Source organism: Sarcophilus harrisii, chromosome 2 (genome assembly GCF_902635505.1).
Source record: "Sarcophilus harrisii chromosome 2, mSarHar1.11, whole genome shotgun sequence".
In the NCBI taxonomy this organism is placed as follows: Eukaryota; Metazoa; Chordata; class Mammalia; order Dasyuromorphia; family Dasyuridae; genus Sarcophilus; species Sarcophilus harrisii.
The window spans coordinates 451,032,252-451,060,212 of NC_045427.1; the positions used below are offsets into that span (position 1 = coordinate 451,032,252).

General features: G+C 40.2%; 1 protein-coding gene across 2 annotated transcripts in view; it reads left to right on the forward strand.

Moving 5' to 3' along the window:
* The window catches only part of MVB12B (multivesicular body subunit 12B), a 275,519-nt gene that overhangs the window by 214,496 nt on the left and 33,062 nt on the right, over nucleotides 1-27,961 (forward strand). For both annotated transcript variants that reach the window (XM_031954307.1, XM_031954308.1), the window contains exons 8-9: nucleotides 16,922-16,977; nucleotides 20,724-20,783. In XM_031954307.1, coding sequence (XP_031810167.1) covers nucleotides 16,922-16,977; nucleotides 20,724-20,783 — 116 coding nt within the window. The remainder of the gene's footprint in view (nucleotides 1-16,921; nucleotides 16,978-20,723; nucleotides 20,784-27,961) is intronic.

The following is a 27,961-nucleotide window of genomic DNA, read 5'->3' on the forward strand; positions in this document are numbered from 1 at the left end:
CATTCTAGGTAATAGAGATAGAGCAGAAAATGGGTAAAGTACTGAACTTGAAGTCAGGAGGACCAGAGTTAAAAGTCCTGCCTTATGCCCTAAGTAGTCAACCTTGGATGTCACTTAACTTTTTCTATAACTCAGTTTCTTCACTTGTAAAATGAGAGAACTGGTTGTAAAATTATGATCTCTGAGGTTTCTTTCAACTCTGAATCTATGATCCAATGAATTTGCCACCCTAACAAGTCACTCTCTGTTTCTTCCTATTCATTTCTATTTTCACCAAGCAAGTCTGGCTCTTACTACCTCACACCTGAATTTTTTAATACTAGTCTTTTCTCTGTCAGATTCATGTTGTCAGCTCCTGCCATGTAAAATTTCATTATAGATGACCTTTGCTATGGGCTGCATTTACTTACCCATCAGTTTAGGAAGGACAACAAGGCAGAGACTTTCAGAGCAAGGCAATTAGGATTAAAAAAATAAAAAACACTTATTAAATGCTCCTCCTTTACCAAGCAGCACTGAGGAGATAAATACAGAGAAAAAGAAAGAGACAGAGACACACAAAGAGAATTTGTTTAATGCTTACTATGGGCCTAGAACTTCTAAGCACTAGAGAAACAAATACTACAAACAGGCTCTCCTCAAGGAGCTTACTTTAAGCCAATAAATATAAGGGTACTGAAAAGATAGGGGAAGAGGGAGAAAGGGGGGAGGTAGATGAAGTCTAAAGAGTGAGACAAGAGGAAAGTGAAGCATGTGACTGGGATATTTCCTAAAATAATGCTCAGATAAGCAAACAAAATAGTCCCTAACCTCAAGGGGCTTACATCGTAACAGGAGGAGACAAGACATAAAAGGAAAGTGGTGGCCAGGGAAACCAGAGAAACCTCTTTTCCAATGAGCTTTCTCTCCTCTTTCAGGACCAAATCCCCAGGCTCAATCGGCTTAAACAATACCCATGTTATGGCTCACATAATTCATTGTGGGGTAACAAACAGTACAAATTCATTTTAAAAGTTCTGCAATAAATCATCTGTAAGAAAGATCATAGCCAGAGTCACTTCTAACAATCAATTGTAACGTCTGACTCCTCCATAAATATTGGAACCACAACCCTACCCATTCAGCTCTTTCAGGATGGCAGTTGAAGTGTCTTAAAGCAGAACTAAACTCACTTCTTTCAAAATATCTCTTCAGTTTTTCTCAAAGATGACAGTTAATTCACTCACTCTCTCAGGGAAAAAAAGTTTCTTTAGATCTAGGTGACCCTAGATCATTCCCATAAATACAAGCTTCAGCAGATTCTGGGCACTGAACAGAACTCAAGGATGGTCCCAATAATAAACTTTGTGTCTTTGTATATAATATCAGCCTACATAAGTATAAAAAGTTTCATTATCAGAATGTTAAATATCGAGGTAACTTTTTTCATGGTAAGCCACAAAATAAAATAAGCTTTTCAGAAAATAAATCCTTTAGAAATCTATTTTGTTTTAGTATACTCTATGCAATCCAAATCACATTGACAACTTGTGTCTCCAAAAAGGAGCTGTGTCTCTCCTTTGGAGCTTGAAGAGTTAATGGTCATTTTCCCATTAATACTACTATTCCAAGATCCCATTCACAGGATGCTTCCTAAAATGTTAGATATTCAGTCAGTTAAAATTTCATTATCATTGATACTAGTAATTAGCACCCTACTATTGATTTTACCAATTGATTTCTCCTCAGTATCAATTAACAAATATTCATTTTTACAGAGGGATATTTACTGAAAAAAAGGAAGACCCAAAGTACAAAGTTATCCCCTAATCTGGGGCCCACCCTCCTCTTCTCTATCTCAGTCTTTAGGGAAAGTGGGCTCAGACTTAAAGACTTCTCTCTACTATGTTTGCTTCTGAGAGTAGCACATCTGGTAGACTCTCACTTATAGACCGTGGGATCTCCATTCCCGGCTCACTGTTGGGTTGGGTCATGCGGATCTTACTTCAATGGCAGCTTCTACTCAGATTTAGCTGTTGGTCCTCTGGCAGCTCTTCTGATCTTTCACAACTCACTAGCTCACAGCCTTCTCCATTCTCTTTCTAAGAGAGAGACATTTCAGAAAAGCAAGATGGCCCAGAAAAATAGCCCCAAGAACAGCATGAATTAAAGGGCACAAGTTGACCCCAGGGAGGGAAAGTAAGCCCTGACACTTCCCCTCTCTCTCCTCACCTTGAGGCTTATAGAAATTCTTGGCTTTCTCAGTGCCTGGGAGGAGAAAGAGACTGAGCTTCTCCTTTGGTTTTCACACTCACTTCTGGCTCAGCAGCCAATTAAAAAACTTTTCTTCAAGAAACCCTAAGAAGACAGGACATAGCCAGAGAACACCTTCACGTTTTCTGAATTAGGGACAGAGACCTTCCATTATACATCACCCCATGTTTTTGAAGCAACCCAAGGGATGGCTTTCTTCTCACTCTTGTTAGATGACTGCCCCACTTTTTCCAGGCATCAGGTCCTTGATGATAACTTCTATGTTTTTTTCTTTCATCTTTAGTAGTAAGGCACAATTCAGTTCAATAGACATTGATGGGCAAAAGCTGCTGCTAGGTTATTTATACCTGCCATGCATTAATCCACTGCCATTTGGGTCATCTGCAACCATAACTTTTCTAAACAAAGGTAGGTTTTTGGTTTTGTAAACTCATTACCTAGTTAAGCATGTCACCAACTATGCAATATGTATTTTTATCCACTTTGCTTTTTCTCTTGCTTTTCTTGTGATCATCATATGAGATAACATTTGTAAAGCACTTAACACATAGTAAGTCCTTAAATGGTTGTTTTCTCTATTCTCTACCTCAGGTACAAACTTTCCCTCTTGTCTCAACTCTTTAGACTTCATCTACCTTCCCTCTTCTTCCCCTATCTTTCCTTTTTTAAAAAAAAAATTTCATAGCTTTTTATTTACAAGTTATATGTACGGGTAATTTTACAACATTGACAATTGCCAAAACTTTTGTTTCAATTTTTCCCTTCCTTCCCCCACCCCCTCCCCTAGATGGCAGGATGACCAGTAGATGTTAAATATATTAGAGTATAAATTAGATACACAATAAGTATACATGACCAAACCGTTATTTTGCTGTACAAAAAGAATCAGACACTGAAATATTGTACAATTAGCCTGTGAAGGAAATCCAAAATGCAGGCAGGCAAAAATATAGGGATTCTTCCCCTATCTTTCCAGTACTCCTATATTTATTGGCTTAAAGTAAGGATGGATCTCCTTCAAACAATTATAGATTTCACTGAGTGTTCCAGAGGCAAGATACGTGATCTTCTCATAAGTGAGCAATAGTTATAAAGGAGCACTCGTAAAGTACTTAGAATTAGGGAAGAGGCATCCCTTCTTTAAGTGGCGTAGTGGAGAGAGCACTAGGACTGGAGTCAGGAAGACCTGGGCCTCAGACACTTCCTAACTGTGGGACCTTAGGCAAGTCATTTAATTGTGTTTGCCTCAGTTTCTTCATCTGTAAAATGAGTTGTAGAAAGAAATGCCAAACCACTTCAGTATCTTTGCCAAGAAAGTCCCCAATAGTGTCATGAAAAGTCAGATATGACAAAAAAAATCTATATAACAGCAATCCCTTCTTTCCTCTGTTATGGAAAGATTATATTTTGATTATTATGTTCAATTCTAGATGTCACTTCTTTAAGTAGAATATGTTTGTAAATTGGATTGTGCTTATAGGTGATCAACCAGGAGAGTGAGGACTATGCTTTCAGAAGGTCAATTAATAGGATTAAAGTGAGGTGTTTCTCCTGGAGGAAGAAAGACCTACTGAGTCCATGAGTCTTCTTCTCTCTGAGGGTCTGTCCTGCAGAATTCAACTCAAACATTTATTAAGCACTTTTTATGTGCTAAGGGCAGAGATATAAAAATAAATAGTCTCTATATTTAATGAGCTGCTACTTTGCCAAAATAATATGTATTCATATAAATAAATACAAGGTAATTTAAGTAAAATTAGCACATTTATTGCTGAACATGTCAAGGAAGAATTTCCAGAGAAGAGCATCTGAGTTATGTCTTAAAGCCTCAGGAAGGGATTGGACTTATTTTGCTTGGCCCCTAAAATCAAAATTAGAAGCAATGGACAAAAAGGGATATAGAGGTAGATGTGGGCCCAAGGTAAGGAAATGTTATAAAATTGGAGTATCCAAAAGGAGACTACATTATTTTGGTAATCTGAATCACTTGTGGCAAATGAATTTCAGGAATCTCATATCTTTCTGTACTATATCCTGGCACCTGCTGCTAAGCAAATTCACCAAGTTTCTGAGGATCAAAAAAATATCCTTACCTGGGCCAAGGAAGTTTCCCATGTTTGTTTTGCAACTATCTGGTGGACTTAATATATGCTGTTTGTTGTATATTGTAATTATCTGTGTTTGAGTCTTCTGCGTTTCCTAGCATCAAGTATAGTGGTCTGCACACAGTAGTTTCCTTTTCTTGATGCATGCTTGTTGAATGAATGAATGAGCACTGAAAACTGGGATTCATGCTTCATGTCAGGGTTGAACTCAAGTGACCTTGAGATCCCTTCTGACTGTAACTTTTTATGATTAAATGGCACTGCATTAGCAGTAAAAGATATATTAACAATAAAGATGTTCAAGTAAAGTTGCTCATTTGTATTATGATTAATTTCTAAATGTTTCAACATAGGCTGCATTGTTTGTCATATTCCAGAATGACAAAAAAGACAATTTAGCTTATTTGATTAAAACTCAATATTGATAATACCACAGTTGAGGATTCCTACTTCATTTGGGGATTAGAATGGACAACTACTCTAGTCTCTTCCATCTTTAAGCTTTTAGGAACCTAGGATTTTCCCCCTCAGGACACAGATATAAGTTTTGGGCTTGTAAATGAAATTCAGTAGGAAAAGGAAAAAAAGAAAAGATTGGTGAATCAGGCTAGGTAACAGGTTGCAGTGCATAATGGTACCCAGAATTAAAGGCTTCCTGCCACTCTAGTTTCATTTATCTTTATTATGAAAATGACTACTTGCCAATAAATCACATTGTTCACCAGCATCTATGAACATATCTTTGGAGTAATATGACTTGGCATTCACTTAATACCCCTTTGATATTTACCTTAAACAGATAACAACTAAAACGCTAGTAATACAATTTGTGACTTTTTTTTGTTTTGTTTTGTTTAATTACGTGTCAATGTTAGAGTCTTATAACCCTCAACACAAGCACAGTGGAGAGCATGAGGAACAGCTCAGAAGATGCTGTCAAAGGCACAAGTGTTGCTTGCTGAGCTTATGATAGAGGATCATTCACTGTAAAAAAAAAATCTGTGCTCTCTATGCCCAAGATCTCAGGAAGTTTGCTAGCATAACCCCCAACACAGGACACCTCAGGGTCCATACAACTCAAAGAAATGCATACACATGAGAACTCTACCACAGAGCCTCTTACCTGACTCACTTTCTGTTCTTTCTGAAACAAAGAGCTCAGAAACTTATAATTTAGTGAACCACTACAGAACTCTAGCCCAAAGGTTCTCTTTGTAGCTGGGTCTGTTTGTTGGTTGGTTTGGTTTTTTTTTAATCTGTTGCAGATAGCCTCAGCTTAGAAGAAAACCAGGTATGGTTCTCAAGATTATTGCCACTGCTTTAGACCAACTTTACCCCCCACTGCAGTGCATCAGCCCCTGGCTTCCTTACTGTGATAACTTAATGAATGTATTGATAATGTATTACTTTTTCTCTTCCTGCTCATGAGAAAATTAAATTGTCAGCTAGGAAACTATAGACAACTCCCCTCACCCCTAATGTTATTAATTGATTCCAGGAAGCTGTAATGTTCATAGCATAATAGGATTTTGATCTTGAAAGGACAGGATCTAGAATTTCTGGCCTGGAAAGAACTTCCTGATCAAGAATCCTGCCTATGACATTGCTGAGAAGTGCTCATCCAGCTTCCACTGGACCACTTCTAGAAAAAGGAAACCACTACCTTCTAGAGGAATCCATTCCACTTTTGGACAACTCTAATTCTTAGGAAGTTTTCCTAACTCAGAGTAGCCAAATTCTTCATCTCTATATTTTCTACCCATTGCACCTAATTTCTGCCCAATGTATTCAAGCTTGAAAGCCCATATCCTTCAACCCTTTCATTTTAAAAATGAAGAAACTGTGACCCTGAGGGAGATACAGACTCAATCAAGATCATAGTGGTAATAAGTAGCCTAGCTAAGATGTAAAGAGCCATCTGCTTTAAACTTTAAAAGGAAGCATTAGTGCCATCAGAATCATGTGATGAATGACTGATCAGCCAAACAGTGTTTCAGTAAGGGATAGCTTTATAAACCCACCATCTGATAGTGAAAAGAGAAGAGTCTTCATGGTATAGTGGTTAGAAAATGAGCCTTGAAGTCAGAAGGACCTGTGTTCAGGTCCTGTCTCAATTTTTTATTTGTGTGTGTGTGTGTGTGTGTGTGTGTGTGTGTGTGGAGAGAGAGAGAGAGAGAGAGAGAGAGAGAGAGAGAGGCAGGGGGAGGGAGGGAGGGAAGGAAGGAAGAAGAGAAGGGGGAAAAGGGGGGCAAGGCTATGTGTCTCTGGGCAGATCATCTAACCTTTCAGGGGCTCCAGGCAATTTCCTCAAACTGAATTTTCTCATTTGGAGTTCTCTATATCATTGATATTGTATGTCTATACAAATCTAAATCTGAATTATGAAGCTTTTGATCAGAGAAGCATTTATTAAAGACTACTTGGGTTGCTATAGGTGTTATTATAAATTAATAGCATCTATGACTCAGCACTGGAAGTTATGTCAGATATCATTTAAGCCAGAGCCCCCTCATTTTATGGAGGAGGAAGCTGAAATCCAGAATGGGGAAGTTGCTTTCCCAAAGTCTCACAGGTAGTAGCAGATCCATAATTTGAATGCAGATCCTCAGGTTCCTTGTGCAGTACTTTTATATCCTGCTATCAAAAGTCACAAGGTATGGATTTAGAAGCAAGAAAGGGGGATGACTACAGGCCTTTCCTGCCAGCAGAAGTTACAGTTCAGACAGGATTACAGAATTGGTAATATCCTTTCCTATCATGTTGGGAAGAAGTAGATTCATGGCAGAGCAATCCGGGGGCAGCAGGATGCCAGTTTTATGTCTAAACAAATACAGCATGCAAATTGGACCAGTTGTCTGAGAACATCTACTATAGAGAAAATACAGGTATATGCGGAACCTGGAAAACCAATCTTTTCCCCTCCATTTCTTCTTTGGGGGGTGGTGGTGAGAGAATGGGAAAGGGGACACAAATAAATGCAGTGCCACACTAGTTCTTTATTTGTTTAAACCTTATAAGATCTGTAAGCATTTGGAATCCTCTTGACTTCCAGTGCTTGCTTGTAAAAAGAACAGTTGAATAGCTCATTGTTTTCCGATTTTTTTTCTCTAATGTATTTTACAAACAGTCTGGTGACGGGCCTGACACTCTGATTTCTATGTACTGGCACTTCACTTTGGGATTACAGCATTAATAACAGAGTTCCATGCATCACGCCATTTTTAAGCATGATCGTTATGATAAAGGGCATATACTTAATTACAGGCCTGCTTAATTACAGCTCTGTTGAAGCTCGTTTGTTTAGGAGAATGCTAATTGCGCTACTGAGCCTTTGGCACATCCTTGCTTTCATCTGCCGTGGGTTGTTCCGATGCCGTGTATCAGCGTTTTGTTAAAAAACTACCACAAAGGCTGAAGGAAAATGAGAGGCAGGTTTCTTAGTGTATTATGAAAGTGCTGAGGGGGTGGAGAGCGGAGGAGCAGCTTCCTCTTAATCACTATCAGGGTTTGAAGACATTAGTGTGTGAGAGCTGGAAGAGTGCCCTAGAGATAACCTAGTTACAGAATCATAGGATCACAAGGAATTCCAAAAGACCTCCAGCCTGAGCCCTGCCCAATGAGAAATCCTCCACAAACCTTATGCCGTTTCATGGATAAGGAAACGGAGGTCCAGGATAGAAGGTGCGGCCTGCCCAAGGTCACCCAGCAAGTTGTGGCTGAGTCCAGCCTCCCATGCTGCCTGGGGAATTGGAGGGGACCTAGGCAGCATCTGCTCCACCCCTTTACAGATCCCCCCGTGCAGGAGCCTCACCAGAAAGTGGTCATCTGGCTTCTGCTAGCAAGTCAGAAACCTAAATGTTGAGCTGGTATCCATGAGATAATAAAAGATCATAAGGAGACTTCCAATCATTCCTCAAGTACTTACTGGGATATTCCAGGCACTGGGGATACAAAAATTAATATGAAAATGTCTCTCCTCAGGATGCTTGCATTCTCTGTGTAGAGACAACATGCACACATAACTATGTACAAAATAAACACAAGCTAATTTCAGGGTGTCAGGTGCTAGCTTCAGTGAGGGAAATGGGAAGCAATCATGTAGGAGATGGCTTTGCAACTAGTCTTGCAGAGTTCTTTGGAAGCCCATGTGATAAGAAGGCATGGCTCTAATGTTCCAAGGAGTCCCCACAGCAGTGAAATGACAGAGTCATTAAAGCAGAGAAAGCTGACCCCGGTCATTTTTCTGTGTCATCTTCTTGACTGTTAATATCCCTACAACTCTAAATCTGTGGTTCTATGAAATTCAAACAATTACATATTAAGCTGTACCTCTTAATGTGTGCTGAAAAGAGCATTCAGTTTCATATTCTTGTTGTTTTTTAATCTACCTCTGCAACCACAAATATGCTACCTGTTCTGGGTCTCAAGTTCAACTTCTTTGAAAGAAGAAAGTTGTACTGGGTAATTTCTATATGTAGTTCTATTATTCTAGAATCTCTAGTGATGAAGATTTTACTACCTTCTGAAGCATTCTATTCTATTTTATTGTTCAGTTATTTTTCAGTCTTGTCCAACTCTGTGTGATCCAATTTGGGAATTTCTTAGCAAAGATATTGGAGTGGTTTGCCATTTCAGTCTCCAGTTCTTTTTACTGATGAGGAAACTGAGGCAAATGGGATTAAGTGATTTGCCCAGGATTACACAGCTAGCAAGCATCTGGGACCAGATTTAAAATGAGTTTTTTTTTTCTGATTCTAGGCTCAGTGCTGTATCCCTTGTGTCACCAATCTCTCATTTTAGTTTTTTTTCCTTTATATTACGCCAAAATCCACTTTTCTATAATTTCCACATCAATATTATTTCTACTCTTTTTGAGATTAAAAACAAGCCTAATCCCTCTTTCACATGACAACCTTCCAGTACTCAAGTATCTTCTTTTCCAGTCTAAATAACCTTAGTTCATTCTACAATACTACCAGCATTGAGCACAATTCTCCAGATGTAGTCTGCATTAGAGTCAAGTACCATGGGTTTTTTCTCTCTTTTTTGGGGGCATTCTGCCTCTTTTAATGCATACCAAGATTACAGTGAGTTTCTTGGCTGTCGTGTTAGATCAATGGTTCATGTGGAGCTTACAGTCCACTGATTCCCTCTCTAGTGTTCTTTTATGTCCACTAGCTTCACAGAGTCAGACTTTTTTCAGTATGGGTTAAGATGCAGCCATTAGAGAGGACAAGCAGATAATCTCAATTAGAGGCAAGTGGGAAACCTCCAATGAAAAGGAAGCTATCAGTCCTTATTCTAAACAAAATCAAAATTCAAAAAATAAAATTCAAAGGAATTGGTATGGAACCTGTGCATGACTCATTTCTTAATACTAACTCAAAAGTATAACTAAATCATCATTTGGGGATACAAAGAAATGGCGAGGAAACCCCCCTAACACAGTCTATCACTCAGTTACTCAGTTTTAGAAAAAAAGAACTAAGACAAGATGCAGACGTTAGTTGGGGAAAGGAAATATAATACCCCACAGGAAACCTGGAAACTGTTTAAAAACACCTAGGTGGAAACTAAGGAAAAGAGTGTGTGTGTGTGTGTGTGTGTGTGTGTGTATGTGTGTGTATCTGTGTCTGTCTCTTTATATTGAGCATGGGTATGCTGTGTCCAAAAAAATCAGTCATAAAAAGAAAATCAGAGTATGGTATGCTTCAGGCAGCTTCCTAATCTTCTTGGCTATTTCAAGGCATACTTGGAAATAAAATGGAAATCTTGCTCAAGCAAGTGGTATAAAGGACCTATACCCCTAGAGTTGCAGTAAGTGATAGTACTCAACAGCTGCAAAACATGGGCCACCTTTAATCTCGGGGTTCTTTGTGGCCCCTGCCTGTTCTCTTTATTTTTGCCCATACACATAGCCATTCCCATGTAGCCCTTCTTCTCTCGAGCTTTCAAAGGGAGTCTGGAGCTCTTAATTGTGCCGTATGATGCAACTTCTTCCCACTAGAAGTGCCTTGATTTCTGTAGAAAAATCCTTCCCATACTCCACATTGGTCAGAAATGGTATCAGGTAGTTGCAGGGAACTTTAGAATGTAGAACGCAGAACAGACCTTCATTTTATAGGCCCAAAGAGGAGACAAGTAATTTGCCTAAGGTCATGTGACTCATTAGCAACTCTGCTCATAATCCTAGTTCTTTTGTCTCCAAGTCCTATTCTCTCTGTTGTGGCTTGAAGATTTAAACAAAAGTTCTACTGAGAAAACAAGGCAAAAACCAAATAGCAAAAATATAGTCTCTTCTATAGATAGGATTATGGTTTATCCGCATTCCAATTCAAACCAGTGTGGAATCTTTCAAGAGGTTTGTGTCCAACAGTTTCTGGGTTGAAGGAATGTTCTTAATCCATATCAGAGCTGTTTTTCGTCCACCAAACTCCCTTTTCTCAGGTTATAGGCCTTTAGTGTTTCTCCATCTTGTGTACCCTACCTCACAAGACTGTTGTGGGAAAAGTTGTGGATAACAAATCACTAGAAAAAAATATTTTTATTCACAGTAATATCTATTAATTAATTACATGTTGTATATACCCCCTTGTTATAAGCTCTCCTTAAGGATAGAGAATCTGTTCTTTTCCATCTTTGAGTCCTTAGCATGGTGTGTTTAAATCATAGACAATGAACATATGTTGAATTGAATTAAACCAGTTATGCTCATGGGGCAGAAAGTTGTGTTTGGTGATTGAAAAAATGGTGAGATAAAGCATCAATGAGATTAAACAAGACCTTCACTTTAGTCTCCACTGAGGGAAACATTAGCGAGATTCCCTGGTGATCTTTTGAAGGCATGATCTGATGATGACAGATCAGAGGTACTAGATCAAATAATGGCACAGGGCTGTGATGTTCTAGGCCTAATTGACAAGCATTTCAACCAAGAACAGATGGTGACCCGCTCAGAGATTTGAAAAAAAACCCCAACAAACAACTCAGGGGTACAACTGTAATACTACTGTCCTGAATCTGCACCTTTGTATTACACGTAGTCACTTGTAGGTAAAAAAGGAGTGGATGATATGAACAAGTTCTAAGTATTACATTTAGGAAAAATAAACCAGACTGTATTAGCAAATGATTTATACACTTGATAAGTCTCCTGAATGCATCATTCTATTTGCTAAAAGCATTGGCCCATGGTTGCCACAGACAGAAAGCCTACAAAGATGCTGAGCATTGTCTAGCAGGAAACAAAACTCAACTATCTTTCCTTTGGAGAGAACTCCTTTGGAGTATACCCTTATATTCAGTGCAGTTAATCAAGCATTTGTTAAACACTGTGTGCAGGGCACCATGCATGCTAGTTGCTGGGAATGGAACCATGTAGTGTATGGTGAAAGAAGAAGCTTCAGCATCAAATGACCTGGGGCCCGGATGGCCAAAGAGAGGTTGAGCAGCTTGCCTGAGGTTACCTCAGGCAAGCTGCTCAACCTCTCTTTGCCCAAGTTTCTTCATAGGAAGGGCAAATCTTATACTACCTACATCCCTGGGCTATTGAAAAGAGTGTGTGCTGTCAGCAGTCATAGTACATAAAAGGTGCTTAATATTTATTCTGCCTGACATTCAAGAGAAACAGAGTGGTGTAGGGGAAAAAGAGAGAGAGTAGTGTAGTCAGGAGATCTGAGTTTGAATCCCATTTCTGACTCAATATGAGTCAATGGTTTGATACCATGGCGAATAACTGGTATAATCTTAGGCCAGTGGTTCTCAAACTTTTTGGTCTCAGTGCACATTTACACTCATAAAAATTGTTGAGGAATCTTCCCACCACATTGATTTTGTTTATGTGGATTATATCTTTTGGTATTTACTGTATTCACAATTAAAACATCTTAGTGGTATTATGGAGACACTTTTGACCTCACAGACACTTTGAAAGAATCCTAGGGACTCCTCAAGTCTCTGGCAGTATGTTGAGAACCACGGATAGACAACATTAGTGGAAGCATGTTGCCCAGATCAGGGCTGGGATAACCCTACTAGGATCCCATCCAAGTCAAAACAGATCTGAAAGATGGAGCTCAATTCTTCATACCACATTTTTTAATAGCCTTTTATTTACAGGTTATATGTATGGGTAACTTTACAGCATTAACAATTGCCAAACCTCTTGTTCCAATTTTTTACCTCTTACCTCCCTACCCTCTCCCCCAGATGGCAGGATGACCACTAGATGTTAAATATATTAAAATATAAATTAGATACACAATAAGTATACATGACCAAACTGTTATTTTGCTGTACAAAAAGAATCAGACTCTGAAATATTGTACAATTAGCTTGTGAAGGAAATAAAAAATGCAGGTGGGCATAAATATAGGGATTGGGAATTCAATGTAATGGTTTTTAGTCATCTCCCAGAGTTCTTTCTCTGGGCGGGCGTAGCTGGTTCAGTTCATTACTGCTCCATTGGAAATGATTTGGTTGATCTCATTGCTGAAGATGGCCAGGTCCATCAGAACTGGTTATCATATAGTATTGTTGTTGAAGTATATAATGATCTCATGGTCCTGCTCATTTCACTCAGCATCAGTTCGTGTAAGTCTCTCCAGGCCTTTCTGAAATCATCCTTTGGTCATTTCTTACAGAACAATAATATTCCATAACATTCATATACCACAATTTATTCAGCCATTCTCCAACTGATGGGCATCCACTCAGTTTCCAGTTTCTAGCCACTACAAAGAGGGCTGCCACAAACATTCGTGCACATACAGGTCCCTTTCCCTTCTTTTCATACCACATTTTAAGAAGATGGGTCAATAAGCTGGCAAAAAGGAAGGTGTCCAGGATGGTGGGAAAATGTCACATGCCATACAAAGAGGGCTGATTAAAGAGTTATACTAGAGAAGAAAAAAAATAGGAAATATATGAAAGCTATCCTCAAGCAGTTCACGTTTTCTTAATATTTTAATACTTTATGCATAGAGTGATACTAGTTTCTCCCCCCCCAAAAAAAAAAAAAAACGGATCATTGCTCACTGTCCTAGTCCTACCCAAGTTCAAAAGCTAATGTAAACGCACCCACCTCTATGATACTTTCTCAGCTCTTATCCCTATTTCCACAGCTAAATGCGATCTTTCTTCTCTTTGATCTCCCATAGCACTTTATATTAGGGTACTTATAGCCCACCTGTATATTGTAATTAATTATGTATTAGACTTTTTGGGTTATATATTCCTTAAGGGTAAGGACTGCTTTTATCACATAAAAGGAACTTAATATGTTTAAATCTAATTGAATTATCTCTTCCACAAATTTCCTCTAGGAGAATATTGTGATGGACTCCAACATGGAACTTCTGACTCCATGTGCAGTAATCTTTTTACTGGTCTACCATCGCTTGAAATTCATAAAATTCACATATTAGGATTTGGAAAAGGCCTTAGGAGATATTCAATCCAGCCTGGCCAAATATAGGAATCTCCTCTCTTCCATGCCTAGCAGATGGTTGGCCACCTGTTCTCTACTTTCCATGGTGGAGAGCTCATGATTTGTCAAATAGCTCATTCCATTCAGTTCAGTAAACATTTATTTAATGCTTATAAAAATAAGTAACACACTATTTTACACCTAAAACCTTACAATCTGAGGGAAATAGTTACCTCAGTAATTCAAGGATCTGTGATTTTCATACAACATATACTCTTTCCCAACTTCATGCCTTTGTATTGACTATCTCCCATGCCTGGAATTCTCTCTCTCCTCCTCCTCTTAGTTTCCTGAGCTCCCTTCAAAACTTAGCTCGAATCTCACCTTCTGCAGGAGACCTTTCTTGGTCCCTGTTGTGAAGGGCTTCCCTGTATTCTGCATACGAATTTAGTTATTTCCATCTTCATCTCCATTAAAATGTGAGCTCCTTGGATACAGGAAATATTCTTGCCTTTCTTTGTATCTTTAGGGCTTTGCATAGTATCAGGCACATAACAAGTGCTTAATAACTGTACTTTCCTGCCAAGATTTTTGTGAAGATTAAGTAATAAAATAATGTATGCAAAAGCACTTTGCAAAATTAAAAGAGCACCCAGCACCTGCTCTTTCATTGTTACAAAGAGTTCCCAGGTGAAGGTTACCTTCATCAATGCACATTGATACCTTCTCTGCAACTCTCAAGCTTAGACACATGAGGTGGGAGGAGGAGGACTAAAAGGAAGAATGTAGGGAGGACTTCAGAGTTTTACAAATATCTTATTTTGTCCTAAACAACTCTGGGAGATAGGTGCTGATGCGATTCCCTTTTTACAGCTGAGGAAACTAAGGCAGGCAGAGATGGATGACTTGCCCAGGATCACGCCGATAGTAGGTGTCAGAGACAGGACTTGACTCCAGGTATTCTTGCCTTTGAGACCAGCTCTCTATCTACTCTACCCCACCATGTTGCCTCTCACAAACTTTAAAAGACTATATAAATGTCAGTTGTTGTGAATGCTCCTGTCCATGAGACTGGCAGTGCCATTAAGGAGTTCATCGCCAGAATTCTAGGTACTAGATGATTCATTTAATTTTTCATCTATAGGAGCTCATGAAGACTGTCTGTTTAAAACGTGAAGGGTGCTGAGGCTGGAGGCAGTAAAGGAAGCATCTGCATGGAGAAAGCAATAGATTATTGAAGCAAATTTGATGCTGTAATCCCCAATGAATAAAATTACCCTGGGAAGTAAAGCAGTCATGGATCAGAGGTCATTTACCTGGTACAGGCCCCTGCTGGGCTCCAATTTCCCCATCAAGCTGTTTTTAAAGTTAGTGATGTGTTGATGGTGAGAAGTAGGCTTTAGGGATTACGGGAGAGGAAATATCTCTCCAGTTGGTGAGCCCTTTTAGTTCTAAAACAGGTCATATTTCACCCTACTGCATGGCTGGGCCTATAATTCATTACAGCATAATTTTTTTTCAGGGTTCTCTTTTGTTTTTATTAATCTATTGGAGATATCAATTTTGTGCATGTACATTCTCTCAGACTGGTGGAAGGACTTCTAGGGCTTCAAAGAATTAAAAATGAAAGAACGTCATTGGAGGTCATCTCTTCTATTTCATTCATGCAGAAAAGGGAAGTGACTTACACAAAGTCACACAACTAATTAGTAGCCATCATATAGCCCTTTAAGGTTTTCAAAGTACTTTTTATGTAATAAGAAGAACTGATATTTCTATAATGCTTTAAAGTTTGCAAGATGCTTTTTCTGTATCCAACAAAATGTAGACTTCTCAATGGTGGGAATTGTTTATTTTTTGTTGAGGTATCCCTATCATCTAGCATGGCTCCTGGCTCTAGTAAGTGCTTAAGAAATGATATATGAGTAAATGACTGAATTTTTTTCTCATATGTCTTCACAATAAGCTTTGTAAGATAGGTCGATATTATTATCCATGTTTTCCAGATTAGGAAACTGAGGTGAAAGGAGTTGCATTTTTCCCACAATAAATATTAATTCAGAATTCGAACCCAGGTCTGATTCCAACTCTAGCTGTTTTCCACCATACCCTGTCAGGCCTTCATTCAAAAGGCAGATATTAAGTGGGGTACTGGGTAAAATACAAAGTTTATGGAAGACTCAGTCCCTACTCTTTTAGAGATTACAGTACAGTATTGTCAGAAATATGTATTTAGAATCTTAAATATCAAACGCATCTTTGTGTTGGAGAACTCAGGGCCCAATGTGTAAAGAGACGTGGAGCTATTAGGATCTCAGTTTCTTTACCTGTAAAATAGTAGGATCTGACTTTAGATGTTCTTTAAAGAGCCTCCTAGCTCAAGCTCAGACCTTTGAAATTTTGAGTACAATGTTCATGGCATTATTATTAATCTTTTACTGAGGGATTACGAATGAAACCTCTCCAATCAGTTTGGACATATCTTCAGAGAGTCTGGTCTTAAGACTTCAAATCCATTAAGTTAAAAGAACTGAAAAATCAGTATCCAGATTACTGAAGGTGATGGTCTTCCCTAGTCAAACCACATCTGGAAGGTAATAGTTACTTCTCCGCAATATGAATTAGGAAGAACATTCCCAAACTCAAGAGCATGTCCTGAGGAGGGTACCCAGGAGATTGAGTGAGGGGCCTTGAAATCATGCACTAAAAGGATCCATGAAAGATCTGGAGATGTGTAGTCTGATGAGAAAAAGGAAAGAGGGAAGGCTTGATTGGTAGCATCATTGTTTTCTGGGATTTGAAGGACTGGCCCATGAGAGAGGGATTGGTTTGTTCTGCGTGGCCTTAGAGCACACAACTGCAAACGGGGGAGAATTGTGGAGACAAATGGGAGGGTAGAAGGGAGAAGCTTCCTCTCAGTGCTGTCCAGCAGGAGCATGTGCTTTCTCAGGAAGCAGAGAGTTCCCCATCCCTGAAGGCCTTCAAATGGAGAATGAACACAATTTGTCAGAGGTGCTCTATAAAGCCTTTCTTCTGAGTTTGGGGTAGAACTAAGGGGCTCCTGAGGTCCCCTTCAGCTCTGAGTTTTCTTGATGCCTAGGATGACTTTGACATGTGCTTTCTCTTCCTTTTTCAGCTATGGATGGAGTGCCTTTTATGATTTCAGAGAAGTTTTCTTGTGTTCCAGAAAGTGTAAGTTCTGTACATGATTCTTATTAGAAAAGATGGATGCTCTAGTGAGTCATTTTCATTTTAAGTGCAAATGGTAATTTTGATCCAACCTCATAGCTGTGAATACTTTTCATTTTCCAAATGTAGCTTAATAATTTTTGTTCTTTTTTATTTAATCATGGCAATTTATTGAAGAAAGAAGGTATAATTAGTTTTCACATTATGGAAGTTGAAATCTGTGGAAATGACAGAGGACTTCATAGAATCACAGCATTTCAGAGGAGGAAGAAACTTGAGCAGTCACCTAAGCTAAATCTCCTCATTTTATTAACAAGGAAGCTGAGGCTCAGAGAATTTACATGACTTGCTTAAGGTCATACAGGAAGTTAGTGGCAGAGTTGAAAAAAGAGATCACATAGTGCAATATTGTAGAATATTGGATCTGGAGTCATTCATACCAGTTCTGTTAGATGGGAAAGGAACTCAGAAAGCATTTAATCCATTCTCTCACCTTGCATAGGGGGATTTTCAGAAGTCCTCTCTCTATGAAATGAGAATGATTACATGATCCCTGAGCTCTCTCTCTGCCCTAACATTCCTTGATTCTAGAACCTGTCTCTCACCACCCAAACAAGAGATTAGTCTCTGTGAGAACAGTACCATCTAACCATGTAGCAAACGAGGCTTAACCCCATATTTACAGAGAATAGAGCAGAAACCTAAGGGGGTATAGTGAGCTGTCTTTGGATTCCCACCTTACTTCCCAAAAAACAGAAGAAGCATAGAATACCATGCTTCTCCACTATATTCTTCTCTCAGTGTTAATGCTGCTTCAAACCAGTGATAGAAGCATTGACCCTGGAAAGATGAACAGTGTTATACTGTCCAAAAAATACTGGATTGAGGAGGCTACTGATCAGTCACTAGTTATAAGTGAAAGGTCCATGGTTGTCCCTTTGTGGTGATTTGTATCATTACTGTGCTGTTTGAAAGTTCACACAAATCACAAGGAACAGGCTGTTAAAAATAGGATGTTAACATAGAAAAGAATATGGAATTTAGAGCTGTTAGGGGGTCTTAGCATACGGAATATTAGATCCCTATAAATTGGACAGAGTTGAGAAGGATCTTCATATTATAACATAGAGCTAATGGGATGTTATATCATAGAAAGATAAAATTGAATAAGCCTTAGAATATAGAATGTTAATTCTGCAAGGTGGTTTGCAGTCTAGCCCCTCATTTGGTCTATGATCCTTCCCACCCTCCCCTGAAGGTCTGAGCTGTTAGTAAAAATGAAGGCTCTGGTTTAGGTATTAGCAAAAGAACAACTAAATGTTGTCCTTGGGCCCAGCTTCAAGCCAGGCGCCTTGTGATTTGGTCCACTCTGCAATTTCCATTCTAATGAAATATAATATGCAGCCCCGACATCTTTCTGCTAGCAGCTTAATCTTGAAAAATGCTTGTGATGTTGCATGTGGAGCATGAGTAACTTTAGCTGACTTCTCTTAGCTCTGTTGCCATAGCTACCCTGGCGTCTCTCCTGTTTCCTTGGGGAGGCTGTTCTGTCCTGTTTACCCATTCCAATCTAGAAAGTTTAGTGAGGTAGTTAGAGCCTAATGACACAACAGCTGGACCTCTGCTGGCTTCCAGGCAGCGGAAATGGAGAGCGGGAAGTGTTTTCCCTGTTCCTGTGCCCCTCTGGCTGCTGGTGCAAATGTGGCAGACTGTTTGGAGAGAAGCAGCGACAGCATCCCCGGGAGGCATGGGTTAATTCTGTGGCTAGATGTCCCCACGGCTGCCTTGGGCAAATTTGTTGTTGGCAAGACATGGCAGACTGAGGGAAGAGCTTTCTGGGCAATACTATAGTGTAAAAAAAGTAAGAAACATACAATGTAGTAGAAAAAAACAAGGAGAAAAGTCAGGAGAGACCTGGACTTTAAATCATGATCCTGAAGCTGAGAAGCTTTATGATAGTAGGCAAGTCATTTTACTTCTCCAAGACTCAGTTTACCTATCTGTAAAATGGAGATAGTAATAACTTTCATTATCTGCTCCACAGAGTTGTTTAATGAAAGTGCTTTGTGGACCTGGATGTACTAACTAATACTTTCCTGTTAGTAATGTTAGGACTGTTTTGCATTTATAGATACTCATCTTTCTATAATTTTATCTGCCCACAAGGGAAACTCAACTATAGTGGCCATAGTGTTGACCACTATACTCAGTAGGCTTTTCACAAGAGTTTTCATGGTGAGTAAGATATGCTATAAGCAGGCTGAGCACAAGAAGCCCTTTGGTAATAAAACTAGGGGCAGAGGATTCTGGGTAACATCATAGTGTAAAAAAAAAAAAAGTGTATAGTAAATAGAAAGAAAATCTCTGCTGCCAGACAATGTAGGGTCATATAAATAACACCACTTTGGGGCCTGGGTTCAAGTCCCAATTCTACTGGCTGCTGTGTGACATTGAGGAAGAGATGCTTCTTCTCCTCAGATTCCTCATCTATAAAATGGGAATCTGGGAAAAGGAGGAGTTTGAGGAATTGTGTTATTATGGAGAGAATAGATTTGACAGCAGAGGCCCTGGGCTAGAATTTACTATCCCTATAAGCTAGGATGAAGCACTTCTCTCTGAGCCTTACTTTGTGATTCTGGGAAATGGGAAAGTAGATCATCTCTGAGATCCTTTGATTCCAATGTTTTATTTCAGAAATGATGGTCACTGAAGTCCCCAAACTCGGGAAACAGATTTCTCCCGAGTTCTTCCAATAGCCTTGGGTCAAACAGGCCCTAGATTCAGAACCAGGCCATATAGAGCTTAAATTCTGGCTGTGGTAACTTTCTACCAGCGAGATGATGGACAGATCATGTAATGTCTCTGGTCTAGAGGATCTTCATCTCTGAAGTCAGGGGGCGGAACCTGATGACTTCTAGACTTCCTTCTGGCTCCAGTGTCCTGTGTTCTAAGGGCCTGCCAGCTCCAAATCCTGTCATCTTCACGGGTTTCTCGAGGCAGGGTCTGCTTCTAGCTCACATCAAAATGTGTGTTTGCTGTCAAGGAGCCAGCATTTCACAAGAAGGGCCTCCATCTTCATGAAATTACAGAAACGCCCATTAAAATGTGATGTTATCATTTTTCACCACCATTGATTTCTGAAAATGATAATTTATGTGCAGTTATTTTATTCACCGTGCATTTTCAAAGAGCTGGAATTCCCTCAGCTCCCGCATGAATACCAACAAGGCCCTGGCCTCCCTGCCCAGAATTCCTTAGGCACCAGTGCCACCAGCTGGCCAGAGTGCTCAGGGCACATCTACCCCCATGGCAGCTGAAAGGAAGGGGAAGCCTTACCAGCTTCCCAGTCTGTGCACTGCTTTGCAGGGAAAAAATAAAAAACCAAGGCAGGTCTTGGCAACATCATGCTTTTTCATAGGAGTTGCTAGACCTTCCTCGGGTGAGAAAGAGACAAAGAAAGGGAGAAAGGGCCAAAGAGCACTGCCCTGGCGTGGTGTGGATCCCATTTCTCTGCCATATTCTCAGGAAGCTGCTTTCTTTATTTTTGCTACTTTTATCACCTTTCTAATGAATGGATGGGCGCATTCCCTCCTTGCTAGGATACTTCTACCAATATGCAGTGCTGTGGTAAAGACAAAGCAATGCCGCTGCTTTTCTTAGATAATTGTCCCATGTTTGAAATGCAAAGCCAGATGTTAAAGTGGCATTTCCCAGCTGTTTAAGAAAGTAAATTGTCTTTTGTGTTTCAGATGCAGCCCATTGATCTCTTGGGGATCACCATCAAATCTCTGGCAGAAATAGAGAAAGAGGTGAGTAGCCCACCCCACCCAGCCGTGGCTCGGGGCTTTCTCTAGGACCCTCAGTTCTCCGAGAGGTCCCGGGCATGGGGTGCTGCGGCCGCCCCCAGCAGGTAGATCTGCCAGGAGGGTGCGCCACGGGGGGGGGGGGCGCAGGTCCCCACGAGAGGAGCAGTGTGGAGGAGGAAGGAGCTTCATGGAGGAGGGAGGGCTGTGCTCCTTGGTTCTCAGGGTGCCTTTAGAGAAAAGCACTTCCAGGATTGAGGCGCTCCAGGGGGCTTGCTGTGCCAGTGACGAGGGTAAGGGGGTCTCGCATGTCTGTGGTGGTTTGTGGTTTTAAAGTGCTTGCACACATCACAGAGGGTCCCAGAAATCTGGGTGCAGTTTTAGGCTTTGGGAGCTTTTGTGAATTAAATTAAAAATACATAAACACACACACATATGCACACATACATGTATTTGGGATACATGTACATGTGTGTGTGTGTACATACATGTGTGTGTGCCCCCTCAAAAAGGTACCTGCTGGTTTAAGCTCCAGAAGCTTGGAACTGCACTGAGTGCCGGGATATCGAACCAAGCTTTGGGCTCCAAAAGGGCCAAGTGCTCTTCCAGGTCTGCACTTTGGTCACTTAGAGTTAATTCAGAGGCAGCCACTCAGGTCTCCCTGTCCCTCTGAGGTTCACAAGCTGGAAGCCCCACATGATCAAACCCAGTGCACCTTCGTGGCCGGTTGTGGCATTAGTTGGGCCAGGCAGGCCACGAGAACACCCTTCTCCTTTGCTTGGCTGAGTGTTGTGTTTGAGAAAGAAAAGAAATGGGACCCGGTAGCCAAATCCCGTGGCCACTCCCCGGGCTCAGCCTCAGTTTTCTCAGCCAAAGGAATAATAACATGTCCTTTTTGCATTACAACCCACAGGGCATCATCTGAGAACGGTGTTTTTGTTTAAAACGCCAGATAAACTCATGCCATTTCTTTAAGGCCTGGTATGGTACAGCAACACAATAGACTTAGAATCACAAGATCTGTGTTAAATCCTACCTTTTATGTTTTCTAGCTGTCTAGCTATGATCAAATTTCTTCACCTCCATTTTCTTCCCTCTAGAAAGGGAATAATAATATTTCCACTACCCACCCAGTAAGGTAGTTGTAAGGAACTCTTTGTTAAGCCTTAAAGCTTTGTAGATGGTGGTATTGTAGTTGTTCTTTAGCAGAAACGGGGATTTTCTGAAATGATCATATCTCTTAATGATTTAGTATAAGAAATGGAGCCCATTCAATTAATTAACAAAATTATGTCACATTTGACAGCCTGGTTTGTGATATGTTGGAATTTTTTTTCTGAAGATGGAAAAATGACCAGCATTTCAGTATACATGATGACTCTGAAAATAGAGTTGGAGCAACTGAATGAAATAGACCTAAGATTAGATGTTTTCACTGCTTCTATAAGATAACATTAGATTCTATGCTGTCTTCTCTTTTTTCCCTTTTTTTTTATGTATAGAAGGTTGTTAAGCAGTCACGTGCACAGAAGCAGCTTCTCCTCTGAAAGGAATATTTGTCTCAAAGATGGAAATGGTGGAACCATTTCAATATTCTCTGTTCCCTTTGGGTTTTCTTCTTGTATTCTCAGCTAGCAGAATCAGGTTTTTTATTGAAAAATGGCTGAAATCAAGGAAAATTGAATCAATGTAGTACAACAAATTTCTAAACCTGTCATAACAAAAACAAAAAAAGTCCCATTTTGTCTTTGATTTTCAGTAAATCATAAAAAAAAATCTGATTGTCATATATAGATTTTAGGTCACTTTGGCAGGGAAGGGAGAAATGCATAATGCTAACCCAGAAATGAAGAAAATTCCCTCGTGACTTTCCCCCCAATAAAGGACTGCTTATAGTATTTCTCTGGGGTCTCCTGCTTTGTACAGGAGTTAGCAGCTGAGACAACAACTAGCTGCATATTCCTTTTCTTTGCATTGTCTTTGACAGTATTGTGAAAGGCTGCACCTTCATTCAGCAACACAGGAACACAGTTTTGTTACATACATGATGGCACAAATCAATCTGCAAGCATTTATCCAGCTTTTCCCGTATACTACGTACAAAAGGAACAGATACAAATTAAATAGCCCCTATTCTTAAGAAGCTTATGTTTTATTTGGGGAGATAACAAACATTTTTAGTAATATACAGAATAAATGTAAAAAGAATAAATATAAATAAAAACAAACTAGTTAAATATTCACAGCAGTCTGGGAGGAAGGGCACTAACAGTTACATAAGCAAATGTCCCATCACCACTTCTAGTGTCTTAGGTCTTAGATACCACACTTGAGGGATAACACTGGGGAGTTGTGGCACATCCCCCAAAGAGAGCTCCCATTATCATGTGAGGATCATGAGGAGGAGGATTTAACTTGCAGAGGAAAAGTCTTAAAGGCAGGGTGATGTTTCTCTTCAGAGAAAAGAAAGAGGGATCCTGTTTCTCTCTTTGGCCCCAGAGGGCAAAGCCAGGAGTGAAGGGTGAATGGAGGTTAAGTTAGAGGGAAGCATTTTTCAGCCCAGGGCTGCATCCTTCAGGAGTTTGATTTCAGGGGAGGGGAAAAAAACAGCCTCCCTAATAATAGAATTCATTGCCCCAGGAGGTAATGAGTTCCCCCTAACTGGAGGGAACTGGAGCAGAAGCAGAGAACTGCCTGTCAAGAGGATTAACAAGAGCTCACATTTATACAGTGCTGCACACACATGGATGTAAAGCGCTTGACATACATCATCACCTTTGATCCCCACAACAAACCTAGGAAATCAGCCCTGTTGTTGAGCCCTTCTTCAGGTGAGGAAACAGGTGGCCCCAGTAAGGTTCAGCAAGAAGAGTGGAGACTCAGAGCTGAAAGGGCCATCAGGGCCCATTGAGCCTTACTCCGTTGTTTCAGAGGCAAGCGAAGTCACTGACTCAGGGTCATAAAACTGGAGGTGTCTGAAGCGGGTTGAAGCCAGATGTTCTGAGCTCATGGTGGGCTCCATGCTGTGAGTGAATAAGGCAGGATTCAGACCCTGATCTGTTTGAACTCCAGATCCAGGGCTCTATTAACTAGGTGACCCCAGATCTAAGTATGGATTAGGTTCTGTAACCCAAGTCCCATCTTTTTGTGAGATTCTAGGATCTATTGAGAAGTTTGGGCCTTTGATTTCATTAAGCCCTCAATGGACCTTTATTAAGTGTTTGCTGTGTGCAGTACAGCCTAGTGATGAGACAGCTGGTTTTAAAACTAAAGACTTGTCTTTAGGCATTGCCTCTGTCACAAATGGGCTGTGCAACCCTGGCCAAGCCCCTAAAATTATCGGTGCTCTAGGTTAGGTGTTAGTCCATGTACCACATCCACCATCTTATGAGCTCAGAAGGCAAAAACTATTCTTACCTCACAGGCCATACAGGGGTAGCCTGAGGGCAGTTGGCCCTTGGGTCATGATTTGCTGACACCCACCACAGGCAGCTCTCTGAGCCTGGAAGTTGGAACCAGGGTGTTAGCTTGCATTAGGAGAAGTCATTTTCTCACTTAGGACTGTGACATACCAAGGAATCACAGGTCTGGGGCCCAACTCTGCCATGTGCTAAGGGGGATTTAAAGATAAAAAAAGATGGAGTCCTCCTTCTCCTATGCAAATAGCTAACCCTTAATCCCTCTCTGGCATTCTATTTCCACATCCCCAGTTACCTTTAGACATCAACATTCAGTGTGCTGGGAGCATTTCAGACTCAACTTGTCCGTAAGTCACTCTCTTCCCCCCACAAAACTGACCTCTTCTTCAAACTTCTCTCAGCTTTCAAGTCCAGAATCTCAGAGTCACTGTCACTTTCCCTGCACCTGCCCCTTCCACTCCCCCACCATACACAGTCAGTTGTCAAGTGTTGTCCATTCTTCCTCCATGACATCTTTCTCTTGCATCTGTCTCCTCACCATCAGCATTCTAGTTCAGGCCTTCCACCTCTCACCTAGACTACCATAATAGCTTCTTTAAAATTATGTTTACTTATTGTATGCCTTAGTAGGATGTAAGCTCCTTGAGGAGATAGACTTTTTAATTTTTGTTTTTGTTTTCCTAGCACAGTGCTTAAATGTAGTAAATGCTTAATAATGCTTATTGAATTGAATTAAGAAACTATGATACTTTGCTGGATCTATCATTCAGTGGATTTGAGCACTTCTTGCATTGGTGTGGACCACAGGCCATTTATGCCTTTAACTTGTCTTCCCTTCATCCAGTATCTGTTTGGGGGGCTTTCCTTATAGACTTCCTGACTTTACTCTCTGCCCAGAATTCTTTCGCTATACTATGCTGGCTCCTACAAGGATAAGTCATCTAAAGGAGACCCTAGACTCCTTTTGGGGCAGTCTTGAACAAGTTATATCTGTGCAAAGTCCAACTCAGCTCTCACCTCCTCCTTGAAGATTTCCCTGATCCTTTAAGTGCTATAAAAAGACACCAAATTGTAAACAAATTGAACCAAAAAGGGAGGTGGGCTGGTTATATAGCGATAACAAAGGATCATAATAACAAGTGCTAACATTTGATAGCACCTCCCCTCTGGACATAGAGTGAGAAGGCCCACATACCAATCTGACTCCATTTCATAATCTTGGACAGCTCATTTAAAACCTTTTGGAGCATCTGTTTCCTCCTCTGTGAAATGGACATAATAATCTTTGCCCTGTTTACCTTCTAGGGTTGTTTCAGAGTAAGAGTTTTATAAACCTTCAAGTATTATAAAAATATGATTTTTATTATTTGCTTCATTATAAACATCCTATTTCTTAATAAGAGAATAAAACCTCATGTGAATATTTTAGTGTCACTGAATTTTGTTTTCTGAATGTTCTATGTGCCAAGTGTAATGATTAGTTAGTAGACTTGATTAGAGCACAGTGCAAACTAAGGTCATAGGTTTGGCTCCCATCTGGGCAAGTTAATGGTGCCCTATTCCATGCCCTCGAAAATTTAATACCTTTGGCTAGACATAGCTGGATGGGGGCTGGATGGAGGACAAGATAGTGGAACAGATCTATGCAAACATAACACCGTTACTGAAAAAAAACGTACAAAAGTATGCCCTGGTGATGGTGGGTCAGCAACATCATCTTTGTATGCAGAAGACAGCATTATTATTATTATATGTTATGAGTGATGAAATGGAGCAGATCCAAATTCTGTGCTTAAAGAAATTAACAAGATGACCAAGTACTAAATAGAGCTTATAACTACTGGCTTGGTGAAAATTAGCAAGGGTGGGGGAAGGAACAGGTTATTAAAATCAAATAGGGTATGAAACCATGACAGATGTCTTCTTGCCTTCTATAATATCTATTTCTGGACTCTTAAATTTGACTTCTATAGGTAATATTCTGTCATTGAAGTAGGGGTGAATGAGCAGGTTGGACTGGAAGTGCAGAAAGAATAGCACAGAATTTGGAGTCTGGAGAGAAGATTCAAATCCCAGTTCTGCCACTTTTACCATCACTGTCACCCCTAAAATGAGGGAGCTTGATGAGATGATTGCTTATCTCCTTCCTGATTTTAATACTTGGTGTTCTAAGGCTCCCTCTAGCTCCCTAACATGCTGCGTTCTGAGGTTCCTTCCAGCCCCAAATCTCATGACTCATGACATCTCAATGAGCTTTGTCTACATGATGTTTCTCTGCAAGACTGTCCTCTTGAATTCCTTGGTAAAGAAGCCTAGAGTCCATTCCAGGTATGAGCACTTAAGTCCAAAATGCAAACCTGGTTTAAAAAAAATAAGTGTTGTAACAGGATTATTATCTGTTTGCTAAAAGCTTACCTTTAATTTCCTTCTTTTTCCCCATTCTAATGGAAGCTTTTGGAGGACAAGCTCCTTTTCTACAAATGTGGATAATGCATGTTTGGGAAAGTACTCTAAAGACAGGAGAGGTAGTTTCTCTTCTGCTTTGGCTTTTCCTCAGCTCACTGCAGATCTTTTACTTTGGATCATGCTATCTTAGGATGAAATGAGAACTTAAAGATCATCAGGCCCAGTCCCTACTATAATAGACTCCCCAGCCACTACTTAAAAGATGTCTGCTGAGAGGATATTCACTATCTTCTTCTCAAACTGACTGCTCCATTGTTGTAGCCACCATTTTCCTATGTTGTCCTGAAACCTGCCTTGCTGTGACTTCCCACACTGCTTCAGATCCTGCCGTTTCAGACCAAGCAGAACAGGGGGCTCTTCATATACTTGAAAGAGGTTCTCAGGCTCTGCCTCCTGATCACGCATGGTCTCGTAGAACACACATTCTTAGATCTTCACGTGGCCTGCTCTTGAATCTTTGCATCGTTTTTGGTTTTGGTTTTGCCTTTCTCTGTACACGCTGAATTTTAAATGTTTTGCTCTAAGGAACATTTCTTGGAATCTAGAACAATAGAATTGCAAGAGCCCTAAACTGAAAGTTAGGAGGATCTGAGTTTAAATCTCATCTCAGATCCTTTCTACCTTTGTGAACCTACACAAGTCTGTGAAGTCCTCTCAGCCTTGTTTTCCTCATCTGTGAAATAGGAATAATATTATAGCACTTGCCTAGATCACCCAAGTTAGTGCCAGAGCCAGTGAATTGTCCACTGTACTTCAGGCTTCACTGGTAGCATGCAGCTACCAGGTATTGGAATTCGCTGCTCCCTGGAGCAGGTATAGAAGAGGCAAAAGGGCATTTACATTTTTTATTCAATAACACAAAGAATATCTGGTACAGGTGTAGACGAGACTTAGAGAAAATGGAGATGGTGCCTCAGACATTCTTAGAGAGGGCAGTTAGTATTGTGATAGGAGTCTTCCTTATTGCTGCTGCTCAGGCAGAGGCCAAATTCACTCATTTATTCATTTAAAAAGCATTTATTAATCACTTCATGAACTGCACTATGATGACCGTGTGCCAGAAGTGCTGTAGCAGCAAAGTGGATCTCAAATGACTTCTAAGATCCTTCTAGCACTTAGAATTCCATCATTCAGTGATGGATTGGAGGCCACAGTGTCAGATCACAGCAGTAGAATTCATCCTTCTTGGTACTTGATTGGTAACTTTATAAAGGAGGTATCTTAAGAACAAGAAAAAAACTGATTTATTCATTCAACATATTGCAAAAGGTAGAAGGAAGAAAGGAAAAGGAAACAATG